This window comes from Schistocerca gregaria, chromosome 11, assembly GCF_023897955.1.
Source record: "Schistocerca gregaria isolate iqSchGreg1 chromosome 11, iqSchGreg1.2, whole genome shotgun sequence".
Classification (NCBI taxonomy): Eukaryota; Metazoa; Arthropoda; class Insecta; order Orthoptera; family Acrididae; genus Schistocerca; species Schistocerca gregaria.
This window is the reverse complement of record NC_064930.1, coordinates 114910466-114924689: the sequence shown is the minus strand read 5'-3', so window position 1 is coordinate 114924689 and position 14224 is coordinate 114910466. Positions and strand designations below refer to the sequence as shown.

The 14224-nt window shown below is 43.4% G+C and overlaps 2 protein-coding genes across 3 annotated transcripts in view; one reads left to right on the top strand and one right to left on the bottom strand.

The window, feature by feature from the left end:
* The window catches only part of LOC126295230 (uncharacterized), a 2305622-nt gene that overhangs the window by 651090 nt on the left and 1640308 nt on the right, over positions 1–14224 (bottom strand). The gene's annotated exons all lie outside the window — the stretch shown is intronic.
* The window catches only part of LOC126295231 (uncharacterized), a 171466-nt gene that overhangs the window by 67737 nt on the left and 89505 nt on the right, over positions 1–14224 (top strand). For both annotated transcript variants that reach the window (XM_049987580.1, XM_049987581.1), the window contains exons 2-3: positions 477–1740; positions 4274–4379. In XM_049987580.1, coding sequence (XP_049843537.1) covers positions 1420–1740; positions 4274–4379 — 427 coding nt within the window. In that variant the 5' untranslated portion in view covers positions 477–1419. The remainder of the gene's footprint in view (positions 1–476; positions 1741–4273; positions 4380–14224) is intronic.

The following is a 14224-nucleotide window of genomic DNA, read 5'->3' as shown; positions in this document are numbered from 1 at the left end:
CGCGAATATATCAGCATGTTTTAATTTGAATGTGTCTGAAGATGCCTCGTAGGTCGAAAGACAAGTTGCATTCTTTTACATCCTTAATTCTGCCCACGGCATATTCACCTTCTTTGTGCTATATTATGAGTATTTTACATTCGTGTAGGAAGAGGTGGATGGATAGGATGAAATACTGGACAATAAAATCCAACAAAAAACTTATTATTTACAAAGGAAAACGAAAAGAAAACGTATCGATTTTCCTTCAACCTAGTGTGTGTGTTCTGTAGTGTTCAGCGTCAGTTTCGCTTTGTTGGTGTGGTGACATAATTTGTATGGCAAGTATAGGAAAGTATAACTTGCCAACACACAGAAATACTGCATTCCGCAACGTATGATAGCTGTCTCCATTACTTTGATAACAGGCTTTCCTTATCATTCACTATTCGGCGCTATTCATCGTCTGACTCAAACGTCTGCCTTTTTTGTTCCAGACTCAACAACCCGACGCACGTCCACTCTGCTGAAGCGAAGATAAGGAAGAGAAAACGAAGAAAACAGTCCCGAGACATCGCCTAGCACTTACCGGCACTTCAGAAACCACAGTGAGACTAGAAAGTGGTTTTAATTAACATACCACACGCAAAGCTTGCGTAATCGGCTCGGCTTTCTAAAACGCGACCAAAGCTCTGTCGCATGCAAACCATACCGGGAGCAGAGTAACAGCACAAAAAAAGTAATTTAGGAAACGAAGCAAGGGGAGAAGAAAAAGTGTGTGTTTGAAAGGGAGAGGAAAGAAAAAAAAAGTGAAAACATCGTTAAGTGTCGCAAGAAACACGAAAGTTTTGTAGACGCTTTCTTTGCAACGTCCGAGATCCGTTAGCTCACAAACGTTGGCACGCCTGCTGCCGCCTTCTTAGGCCAGACAGTCGTCTGTTTTCGCAATCTGCGGCATTCGGCACCGCCGACAAAATTTCGCGACGGAAACACAGCTAAACGTTGCTTACAAGCAATATCCTGTGCGATTTCCGTCACGTTCCCTTCTGAAAGACGAAACTTCAGCCTGTCGTGAAATAATTCGCAAGAATCAAGTTTCAAACTGCAAGCAAAGCTACTGCACAGCAGAAAGTCATTCATAACTGTTCCGTTAGTATACTGATATAACAAGGATTCAGACATTACTATCTTTATTAACAATGGGAACAGTTTTCTGAAGGAAAGGCGTCACCTTCATGTTTACATCAGAATTTCTTAGTGCTATATTTCTCGACAGTGGATGGATATTAATGTGAAGTTATAAAGAGATACAAACATTGTCTTTTTTTCACTAAACAAACAGAAGAATAGAGAATACGCTTGGGAAGGGACAATATTGTTTATATTTCGACAATACTACTAAGTGAAGCCAAACATTAGCATTACAGACATTCCACTCCAATGGATCCAGAGATGTTATTGCAACTGGCGCTGCTAGCGGCGACAGCGCTGCTAGTACCGCGCCCCGCCACTGGCGGCGCTGTCATCAGCTCTTCTCCAGGATGGAGACCCATTCCAGACCCAAGCCCCGGCATCGGCCTGACGTTGGGTTCTGCAGCGCCTGCAGTATCCTACCAGAACTTGGTCAACAAGATATCCACCCTGGACGGGCCCGAAGGAATATCTTCGCCACTATACGGTGCGAGTCAAGGATTCGGTGAAGCGGATGGGGGGCAGTGCGCCCTCTACAAGGTCACATTCACACAGGACCTTTATTTCCAGGTGAGTAACATAAGTCATATAATAACTTCACCCCAATATTCTATCATACTCTGACGAAATACACCATGAAGTATCAATTGGATATTTATCAACCTTTGTGGGGATGTTCATCACGTAATGGGTATTCCATTCAGGACTGATGGTCCATCACCAACAACAGTATAGTGTGTGATCCCCATTGGCATCAGTACATGCTTGTATTTCTTGTGGCACAGAAGGAAACAATATCAGAATGTCATACTTGAAACACATGCAGTGTCTTACATGTACAGTGATAGCGCTGGCTGGAGGCTTCTTTGGAACCTTACGTCTTCCTTTCAATCCCAGGCACACTCTGTGGGTGAGAAATGAGAAGAACAGGCAGGCCAATCGAGGATCTGCACGTTCTTCAAGACATCTGTGGTATAAAGTGTCATGTAGGGTCATGCGCTATCCTGCTAGAATACACCATTTGGTGCCATGTTAATGAAGGGTGTAACTGCAGTGTTTACCATTCTTGCCGCATACTGGGACGTTTACAGCCTCCCTTCAATAAATATCAGCCCTGTTGTCATATCCAGTGGCTCCTCAAAACTACGATACCCAGAGTAGTAGAGATACGGGTCTCAAAAACCTCTGCTTGCCGTGACCTTCCACCAGCTTGTTTACTAACATGTTGACGTAGATCTAGCTACAACTAATGGAAGTGAGACTTATCTTTGAACACTACAGAATGCCAGTTAATGTTCCATCTGGCACTGTCTCTAAACCAATCAAGTCTCTATTGACTGTGGTTCTGTGTCGTATGTAAAAGATGCTAGCCAACTCGAGATCTCTACCCAGCTTCCAGTAATGTGTTCCCTAAGCTTTGTCGTGACACCCTGCCTGCAACGTCTGTCCAGACTTCAGCTGTTGTCGTCCACCTATTCGTCAGAGACGTTCCAACAACCCTATGTTCTACTCATGGTCCATTCCTTCTGGAAGGATCTTTGCCCACTCTTCTTTCCACACTTTTGTCCCAGTCCACCTCGTCTACATTCGTTCTGCAGTTACACAACTATAGTGAACTGTCTGTGCGATACGTCCATCGTTCCAGTAATTTTGGCTTTTGTGAAAGTCCGAAAAATGGTGAAAAGTTGCAGTAACGTTTGACACACCTAATAGCGAGCACGTGCTGACACCAATCTTTATCTCTAGGCGTGGCCTTTTTCTTTACTGAAAATGTGTTGGTGTAAGGATGAAATTTTACTCAACTTATCCCACAAGAGAATCACTTTGATAATGTTAAGTCATGATGTTCGTGGTGTAATAGATTCCGCGTCAGTGTACCAGGTAGGGCAACTTTCACGTTTTGACTGCTGCTTATATTTCAGCTGCCGAACTAATAAAGCTCATTTGTTACTTTTAATGTGTTACTTTCTAACATCCAACCTCTTTTCAAGACACTATCAATTTCGTTCAACTGCTCTTCAGAGTCCTTCGCCGTCTCTGATAGTCAGCGGCAGCGCTCAAACTTTTCATTTCTTCTTCCAGAACTATAATTCGCTTTCCAAATTTCTCTTTGGTTTCCTCTGTTGCTTGTTCAGTGTACAGATTAAATAACATCCGAGAACAGACTCCAACCGCATTTCACTTCCTTCTCAACTAAGTGCAATCTGATGTATTTACAGGTTATAGATAATCATTAACTGCCTAAGAAATGTAGAGGCTGATTCTGTGATGATGTTAAGGACTTTCTGGGATGATGGAGGAGAGTAACTGTACATATCTGGATTAAGTGACCCCGATGCGGTAACGACTGAATCGAAATTTATAAGCGAAAATCCTCCTGATACCTCGGAGTGTGCAACCCTTGTAACACACGGTCTTTGCGTTCCATATGAGGGGAGGAAGTAGTATTGACCAAAAGAAGAATAAAATGTTCAGTAAACATGGGCTCTAAAGTATATACCTTAAGAGCTATGAGGAGTTTTTCATATTTACTACTGTGAAAAACATCTCTCTTACTGAATAGGTGGATACAGGTCTTAAGGAATGCATTTTAGAACCCAAGTTTTTTTCAATGTTTTCATTTACACTTCATCCTATCAAAATTTTGAAAGCACAGAACTTCCATTAAAAGAGGTTCAGCGTCAGAGAGATGAGAACGGTTATCGATTATAACTTACTACGCGATCGTTTCCGGACGAGGGTCTCTTCCTCAAATTAATACATTTATGCTTCTTCATCATCCATGAAACTTTGTAACATCATCGCGAAACCAACCTGAACATAAAAATTAAACACATATAATTGTGTTTTAGTATTGAGATTTAATTGTATAAATGGTGGTTGATATGGATTTTTGCTATCGTACTGGGGATTCAGCACACTTTGGAACTAAAATCATAAACACCTATCACTGAGAGATATTTTTCATGGTGGGGCTGTCACATTTTCATTTATTACTAAAACTGTATAAACACATTCGCCGGCCTAGTTACAAACAGTTGCTAGATGACGTCGGAATGTGAGACTGTAACTTACAGAGTGGCGTGTTTGTGTTGTGTTTCAGTACATTCAGTACAAGGCGGACATCCCAGACATCCAGCAGTTCACCCTCTGCGCTTGGACCAAGTTCACCAACCACTCTAACGACCACCCGATATTCTCGTACGCTGGTAAGTTGCCATAACTTGTGTCAGATTCTCTATGTAAATACGTTTTCGTTTCATTACGGCTTAAACTATCGCACAGCAAGTGTCATTTACTACCTCCTATGTCTACTTTAGTTGGTATAGTAGCGTGCAGGTACCAATTTGCAATTCCATAATTTTACACATACTGATCATTGTTGTAACAGTTGTGGACGTACAGTAATTTACTTGTACGTACTTCCAAGTTTACGACTATACTCTGCGAACAGACATGAAATGCGTGGCAGGGGGTACCTTTTATTGCACAATATATTAGGATTCTCTTCGCCCATTTCTACATCCACATCCATATTCTAAACATCACTGAAATGTATGGCAGAGGGTATCTCTCACTTTACTACACATTAATTCTCCCCGTATGATTAACATATGCGTGTACAGAGCGGGAAGAATGACTCCTTAAACGCGTCTGTAGTTAGTCTGATCCTGTGCTCACCGTCTTTGCGGGAAAGGTGTGTGTGTGTGTGTGTGTGTGTGTGTGGGGGGGGGGGGAAGTTTTGTAATAAGGGTTTCACGGGACACTATGCCTCCTATCTTCAAGAGTCTGCCATTTCAGTTCGTCCAGCATCCCCCTGACGCTCTCCCACCGATTAAACAAACCTGTGACCATTCGTGCTGCCCTTCTCTGTATACGCTCAATATACCCATTACTCATACTTGGTGCGGGTACCATACATTTGAGCAGTATTCTAGGATAGGCCTTAGAAGTGTTTCGTAAGCAATCGCGTTTGTACACTGACTGCATTTTCCCACTATTACATCAGTGAAACGAAGTCTGCCACCCGGTTTACTTAAGATTCAACCTATGTGATCCATTTCGTATCCCTAAAAATTACCACACTCGGGTATTTGTATGAGTTGACCGATTTCAAGTGAGAATGACTGACACTGTGCTTATGTACAATTTTAGATTTGTAAAAATTTAAAGACACCGCCGACATTTTTAGCACTTTTATTTCACTGAATATTTGCACAGGTTTCTTCAGCTAATACATTTACGTCCAGAAGAAAACAAAAAAAGAACACTATGAACGACTAGAGAAAGGACGCTCGTATCCACAGGACACTTTCATTTTTGCAGAAATGATTAGCATTTGAACCGTGTCGGGCCGCGGGTTAAAGGTCAACATCGCTATCGCGGTGCAACACCACCTACCGGTAAAGTGTGTCGCTATAAACCAAAGGTAATGGATCAGCGTGACTTGAGGAGACGTGTAGGATGCATCGTGGACGTATGCGCCAACCGTACCGTCAAATCAGCGAATTTGAAGGACGGCGCATTATTGGTACGGGAGAATGTGATGCATCCATACGGAAAATTCAGGCTCGTACGGGACGAAGTGTTTTGGCAGTGCAACGGGTGTATGTAGGATGGTTCACGGAAGGCTGTAGAACGCGACGAGATGGATCAGATCGCACAAGACAGATCTCCCTCCGAGAAGATCGACACCTCATCCGAATGGCATTGCAGGACAGATCTGCAGCCTCCTTGTCTCTATTGAAACAGCCCGTCGCCGTTAATTACTGCATGGGTTACACGTGCGCGTCGTCCCTACGTGAATGGCGTCCTGCGGTCCGTAGCCATAATCTACCTGCACAACACTCCACACGCCATTTTTCAGCAAGACAATGCACGACCGCATGTTGCTGCACGAACGAGTGCCACAGGATGCCGGCCTTTTGCACGGGCCCGCCATATCACCAGACTCGTCGCCAATTGAAAATTTGTGGGATATGGTGAAACCAGTACTGTGACCCAACGCCAACCGCCACAGATAAAGTTTGGAAGCAGTTGAATGCAGCATGGATGGCTATACCACAGGACACCATTCGTGCCTTATACGCGGCGACGCCATAATGCGTGGAAGAAGCTACCAGGGCTCATGGCGGATATCTGCTGAACCGAGGTGAATGAAATGCTAGTCATTTCTCCAGAATATACTAACGCACGTGTCTCTCTAGTTGTTCAAGGTGATCTATTTTTTCTGAGCGTGAGTGTACTGTACTGCAGATAAGTGCATCAGCCGCAGAAAGTCCAAAGCTGCAATTAGGTCCGTGTGCGTCCTCATTACTCATCAACACAAACCACGAACAGCAAAGGTCGCAACACACTTTGCTTGGCTATGCGTGAAGTTGACTCTACCTCAGCCGATCACTCTCCATCAGACATAACCATAACATGCAGTGTCGTCCGTACCAAGAGATCCTGAACCCAGTCACAACGTATCGATCCCCCATACGGTCGTACTTAGCTTTATAATCTTTGGTGTGAAGTGAATCGAATCCATTTCAAAAAACAAGAAATGCTGCAGCGACCTGACTGCTTTGATACAGTTTTCGGTATGTCATGTAAGGTGTATCGCATGATGGATGTTTCCGCAGTCCATCCTGGTTGGCATGGAGGAAATCATTGTGTGTTCAATCCCGCCTCCGGTCATCCTGATTTAGGTTTTCCGTGATTTCCCTAAATCGCTCCAGGCAAATGCCGAGATGGTTCCTTCGAAAGAGGACGGTCGGCTTCCTTCCCAATCCTTCCCTAATCCCACAGGAACGATGACCTCGCTGTCTGGTCTCTTCCCCCAGAAACAATCCAATCCTTCCTGTCTTACATCTAACTTTAAAGCTACAAATCATTCTGTCGAGAAACCTTATTACGTTTCCGCTCAGTATTTGTTTTCGGAGTCTACAACAAGTTGACGTCAGTTTTGCTGGACTGTAGTTTTGTTTATTACTCCTGCTAAGCATTCGGTAGACAGGTGTGATCTGCGACTTCTTCCTCGCCTCGCCTCACCTCACCTCTATTTCAGTCCAGAACTCCCACCGTCTTGTTGAAGTCTAAAGAGAGCTGCAGAATTTACCGAGCAGACTGTCCAGTACAGTACACAACCTGATTGTTTTGCAGCCACTTTTATGGTACATTGAGTCAACAGCTGTCTCTGAATTTAAGAACCCAAGTTAAAGCTGTAAACTGACTCTTACTATTTTGGTGACGACTTCCTTTTGCAATAGCTGTGACCAGGCCGTTCTAGGCGTTTCAGTCCGGAACCGCGCAAGCGCTCGCGTCGCAGGTTCGAATCCAGCCTCGGGCATGGATCTGTGATGTCCTTAGGCTAGTTAGAATTTACGTAGTTCTAAGTGTAGGGGACTGATGACCTCAGATGTTAAGTCCCGTGGTGTTAGAGCCGTTTGAACCTTTTTTTTTTCTTTTTTTTTTAATAAACGTTGTACGGGGCGTTTGCCTACTATACGTGCAAATAAAAGGGTAAGTTGTGGACAAGGAAACAAACAAATAACTCTAATAAATATACGTTCGGGAGCTGATGGTTTTCCCGATACGAGGGCATTATGCCTAAGTACACGGAAACCTTCGTACGGACTGTAGATACACACTTGAGGACAATATACCAAAGCTTTTAAATAACCCCTCACAAATGAAGCCAACGAATTATAGTCTGAAAACCTGAGAGTCCACATTATAGGCAAGCCACGACGGAAAGAAACACTTCTTGTCGAAACCGTGTTTACCAGTGCTTAGCTATCTCGAGTGATGATATCAAACGAGGGCAGTTCATCACTTTTTAATTTACGGCTCAGTTGTGGTGTTTCGAAATAATGTGTGTTCCTAGACAGTAACAGTGTTGTAACGTCGGTAAGACTGAACTTGTGCATACGTGATGTCGTGGAAATATTGTTTCCCGTTTTTCTTCTTTTTTTTGGGAGAAATTTCCGACGTTTTCAAATTGTTGATTCTTCATTTAATTCAAACAATCATGATTTCGGCTTTATAGCCACTCTCACGTGCATGCTGAAATGCTAAAATGTATCTGACCGCCTGTGACATGTCACCGTCGTCATATTTCTGATCTTGTGTTTCTTCAGCGATGCATGTCACAGACATGTCAGGCAAATTTTAATATTTCAACATGGACTTGAAAATGGCTATAACGCCAGTGTAAAATAAATGAGGCAGTAACCATCAGATGGGGGAAATTTCTTTCAAAAACTCTAAGGTCCCACACGAATGAATGACGATTAATTGCTTCAAAAATGTTCAAATGTGTGTGAAATCTTGTGGGACTTAACTGCTAAGGTCATCAGTTCCTAAGCTTACACACTACTTAACCTAAAGTATCCTAACGACAAACACACACACCCATGCCCGAGGGAGGATTCGAACCTCTGCCGGCACCAGCCACACAGTCCATGACTGCAGCGCCTAAGACCTTTCGGCTAATCCCGGGCGGCGATTAATTTGTTTCAGTACCAAATTTTAGGCCAACATCCAACAGACTTGTAGAGGGTTATTTGATCCTGTAGATGAAGGGAAAGTAACTGGATCGTAGTTTACCTTCCAAACACCCCCCCCCCCCCCCCCCCTTTCATCTCTCCACCCTTTGCCACAGTATTAGCACTCACCATCAGTGCAGAAGAAATACCAGCGAAATTTCGCCATGGCGCTGCTCTGTTTTAGATCTGGCACTTGCGAAACGCGTCTCGCCCTGTGCCTAGAAACACTTTCTCTGGCGGCCCAGTTTCCACGCCCGCGCTTCTCCTGACCTCATCCTGTCACGGTCGCCAACTCGCTCCTTCCTTCACGGGTCACCGCCGGCCCCATGCTCAGCCCCGCGCCCATCCACCGTCACGACTGCCTCACCGCAGCTTCCGCGATCCTTTACACTGCATTGCCTAACTGGACGATTATTATTTTTATTTGCTTCCATTTACAAACGACCTGCCTCCTTGTAGCTAAGAAAGGCCATGTTCCCACAATATTGAACTGTACATACACATAATATGAAGTTTTATTTGTGAAATGCTCAAACACAACAAATAAAAAGTAAAGTTTCGGGGTGAAATATCTCAGGCATAAAACAAAGAGTTCCTTTACAAAATAGTAAGAGTATGAAAAAAAAACTAAAATAATATAACCTATTATCAATGTTGTGTACATAGTTCCGTGTAGTCAGCGCGTACATAACTTTCCCACTAGAGCGCGCCCCGCTAAGCACAACAGCGCAGGAACAGCGCTCGTCCATCTCTGCACTACGAGATGGCGCTGCCTAAGACACGGACCAAATTCTGCTTCCTCCGATCCGCGTATTAATATATAACGCAGCCAATGAGATTGCTGCCAACGTAGAACCTTTTCTCCTCGCGGATCACACTCGCGCAGTGATACATGAACGCGTGAAGTATTATAACGATTGTACAGTCCTCCGATCAGCCAGTCTGCACCAGTCTACATTAGTCTGTACCAGTCTATAGTCAAGCTTCAGTCTGCGCCTAATAAGATTATCATATTCCTGTACATAGCCATGAAGAGAAATGTATAGACAAAAAAAAAAAAATGGCTCTGAGGGCTATGGGACTCAACTGCTGTGGTCATTAGCGCCCTAGAACTTAGAACTACTTAAACCTAACTATCCTAAGGACATCACACACATCCATGCCCGAGGCAGGATTCGAACCTGCGACCGTAGCAGTCGCACGGTTCCGGACTGCTAGCCTAGAACCGCGAGACCACCGCGGCCGGCCATTTGTATAGACACTTTGTCAAGTATCAGAGATATCTGAGAATAAGATTAACGTACCAAGACCAAAGGAACTTCAGATTGTCAATTGTAAACAGCATCCAGAATCAAGTTACGTATATCTATGATTGTTATTATTTTAATAAATGTGTGTGAAAATTAATCAAGTTCTGTTTAAAGTTGGTCACCCTCAATCTGCTACTCTAAGCGTGCAAGTGGCATTTCTATCGCCTGACCTAACGGCAGAAGATAAACGCACCACGATAAGACCACGAGACATGTTGCTGACACTCGCCTACTTTGCTAGAGCGACAAGTCAAATAATCTGATGGGGTGTGTACCGAAGGTCTCACAGTACGCACGCCACAACCAATAAATGGTTCAAATGGCTCTGAGCACTATGGGACTTAACATCTGAGGTCATCAGTCCCCTACATGTAGAACTACCTAAGCCTAACTAACCTAAGGACATCACAGACATCCATGCCCACGGCAGTATTCGAACCTGCGACTATAGCAGCAGCGCAGTTCCGGACTTAAGTGCCTACATCACCAATAACACTGGGGACTAAGAACAAAGGTACTGAAATTCGCTATCTAGCATTTACGGATGGTTTTGCCATTTTTTATGGAAACCTAACATGTGGAAATACAAATCAATCTCTTAGAAGCAACAACCAACAAAGCAGGTTTAAGAATTTCTGAAGAAAAAACAAAATTTATGAAAAACATAAAAAAATACTCCAGAAATCCTAGTAACTGATATTCCACAGATAAATAGGGGTAGTAAATTTAAGTTTCGGGGAGAAACTATTCAAGAAAATGGCTTCGCTGTAGAAGAAAGTGTACGTAAAATGGAGAGAGAATATAGTACAACCATAGTACAACCAGAAACATTTACAACAAAAGGTTTCTGTCTAAAAATTTGAAAATACAGCACAACAACACAGTAGTGAAATCAGGATGTCTTTATGCAAGTCAATGTTTAATACTGAATTACAAATTACACAAATTTTAAGTCCTAGCAAAAAGAACCATTCGAAAAATATACTTATGGAAATTAAGAAGTAACGAAAAAGTATATCGCAACAAGGAAAACTTAACTGAAACGCCACAGAAAAGGCGACTGCTCTTTGTTGGACGTTTGCACAGAATGAACGGCCACAGGTTAAGGAAACAGATTTTTAAATATTTTTGAAACAAGATGTCAGCAACTGTCTCCATTAAAGAAGGTAGGAAAGATCTCGAAAGAAATAAAGTAAGTGAAAAAGACGCAAAGGAAAGAGAGATTTTTAAGGAGAAAATGGAGGGATTCCGAGGCAGGAGAAGGCAGGGCCAAGATGGTCTGAGAAGATAAAAAGGATACACAGTGAGAAGGTGAAAATACTGGAGGAAGCGGAAATAAGAACGAAGGAACAAGCATCGAAATTTGTGCGTGGTCCTTAGATGGCCGAAACAGAAAAAGAAGAAAGGAAAGAAAAAGAAGAAGTTTACTTCTCTTACAATGTAATGCTACTGCCTAATGAACGCTTCTGTTCGTGACACTCCGGCGACAATAGATTTAGTTCTTGTTCTATGTTAGTGCGTCTTCGTCTGCGTCGTATGTTAGTGCGTCTTCGTCTGCGTCGCTATCGTCTGGTCTGCTAGCGGTACTACCACCATCTGTCTCGCTGGTATTCTGTGTGTAATCGTTTACTGGTTCTGCTCGTTGCTGATTGTACTCTAGTTATGCAGCGCTCTGCCCGCAGTCGTTGACATCGGTCCGCAATGTCTGATCTCTAAGTGATTGTCTTACGTAGTCATGTGGATGCGTGCTGTGGCCGAGTGGTTCTAGGCGCTACAGTCTGGAACTGCGCTGCTGCTACGGTTGCACGTTGGAATCCTGCCTCGTGTGTGATGTTCTTAGGTTAGTTATGTTTAAGTAGCTCTAAGTCTAGGGGACTGATGACCTCAGATGTTAAGTCCCATAGTGCTCAGAGCCATTTGAACCATAATGTTAATGCGCGAATCAGCTTTCGTGCGACCAGCGGCCACAGTACAGAAGTTGCTGTTCTGGGATCCCACAGACACAATCAGGGTCCTCAAAGAGATTTATAAGCACCAAATGCGTAGGGCGCGGCCCATGTCCGATTCAGTGTTGAAGCATGCTCCAACTGGGATTGTCATGTTTCATGTTCAACAATGGTTAAAATGGCTCGGAACGGTATGGGACTTAACATCTGAGGTCATCAGTACCCTAGAACTACTTAAACCTACATCACACACATCCATGCCCGAGGCAGGATTCGAACCTGCGACCGTAGCGGTTCCAGACTGAAGCGACTAGAACCGCTTGGCCACACCAGCCGGCGTTTCATCTTCATTGCTCCCTAATGTTGCATAATAATGCTTAAGAGTCATATACAACCCCCTACTCGACCAGAGATTCGTACCCAAGGACAGCAAAGTTGGTCAGGTCACACCAGTATTCAAGAAAGAAAGTAGAAGTAATCCACTAAATTATAGGCGCGTGTCATTTAAACGTCCCCTTTGAAAAATTATCGAGTAAAACAGAAGTGATTTGTGACGTTTCGCAAGATTGTGTTATAGACCCTTTGCTGTTCCTTACGAACATACACGATCTTGCAGACAATCTGAGCAGCCGTCTTACGTTTTTTGGAGATGATGCCGTCATTTATCGTCCAGTCAAGTCATCAGAATGTCGATAGAAATTGCAAAACGACTGAGAAAAGATATACATATGGTCTTAAAATTGGTAATTGATCCTAAATAATGAACAGTGTGAGGTCATCCAAATGAGTGCTAAAAGGAATCAGTGAAGCTTCGTTTACAAGAAAAATCAGTCTAATCTAAAAGCCGTAAATTCAACTAAATACCTAGGTGTTACAATTACGAACAACTTAAATTCGAAAGGACATATAGATTTTGTTGTGGGGAAGCAAACCAAAGACTACGTTTCACTGGCAGAGCACTTAGAAAATGCAACAGATCTACTAAAGAGACTGCCTACACTACGCTGGTCCGTCCTCTTTTAGAATACTGCTGCGCGGTGTGGGATCCTTACCAGTTAAGATTATGGAGTACATCGAGAAATTTCAAAGAGGAGCGGCATGTTTTGTACTATCGCGAAATAGCGGAGATTGTCACGGATATGAAACAGAATTTGCGCTGGACATCATTGAAACAAATTCGTTTTTCGTTGCGGGCCTTTCCCTGTGAGTTGCAACTAATCCTAATGTGTGTTCAGTCTTCACGCCAGATGGAGAAATGTACGAATTTGGACGAAAAACATCGTAAGCTGTAGTGAAACTTCGGTGAAGGTCGGGTGGTGAGTTACATTACGACGCACGGCCCGAACAGTGGAGGTACTGTGCGTGCTGCTTGCTCTTGCTCTTGCTCTTGCTCTTGCTCTCTCTCTCTCTCTCTCTCTCTCTCTATATATATATATATATATATATATATATATATATATATATAGGGTGTTTCAAAAATGACCGGTATATTTGAAACGGCAATACAAACTAAACGAGCAGCGATAGAAATACACCGTTTGTTGCAATATGCTTGGGACAACAGTACATTTTCAGGCAGACAAACTTTCGAAATTACAGTAGTTACAATTGTCAACAACAGATGGCGCTGCGGTCTGGGAAACTCTATAGTACGATATTTTCCATATATCCACCATGCATAGCAATAATATGACGTAGTCTCTGAATGAAATTACCCGAAACCTTTGACAACGTGTCTGGCGGAATGGCTTCACATGCAGATGAGATGTACTGCTTCAGCTGTTCAATTGTTTCTGGATTCTGGCGGTACACCTGGTCTTTCAAGTGTCCCCACAGAAAGAAGTCACAGGGGTTCATGTCTGGCGAATAGGGAGGCCAATCCACGCCGCCTCCTGTATGTTTCGGATAGCCCAAAGCAACCACACGATCATCGAAATATTCATTCAGGAAATTAAAGACGTCGGCTGTGCGATGTGGCCGGGCACCATCTTGCATAAACCACGAGGTGTCGTCTAAGGCAGTTTGTACCGCCACAAATTCACGAAGAATATCCACATAGCGTGATGCAGTAATCGTTTCCGATCTGAAAAATGGGCCAATGATTCCTTTGGAAGAAATGGCGGCCCAGACCAGTACTTTTTGAGGATGCAGGGACGATGGACTGCAACATGGGACTTTTCGGTTCCCCATATGCACCAGTTGTGTTTATTGACGAAGCCGTCCAGGTAAAAATAAGCTTCGTCAGTAAACTAAATGCTGCTCACAT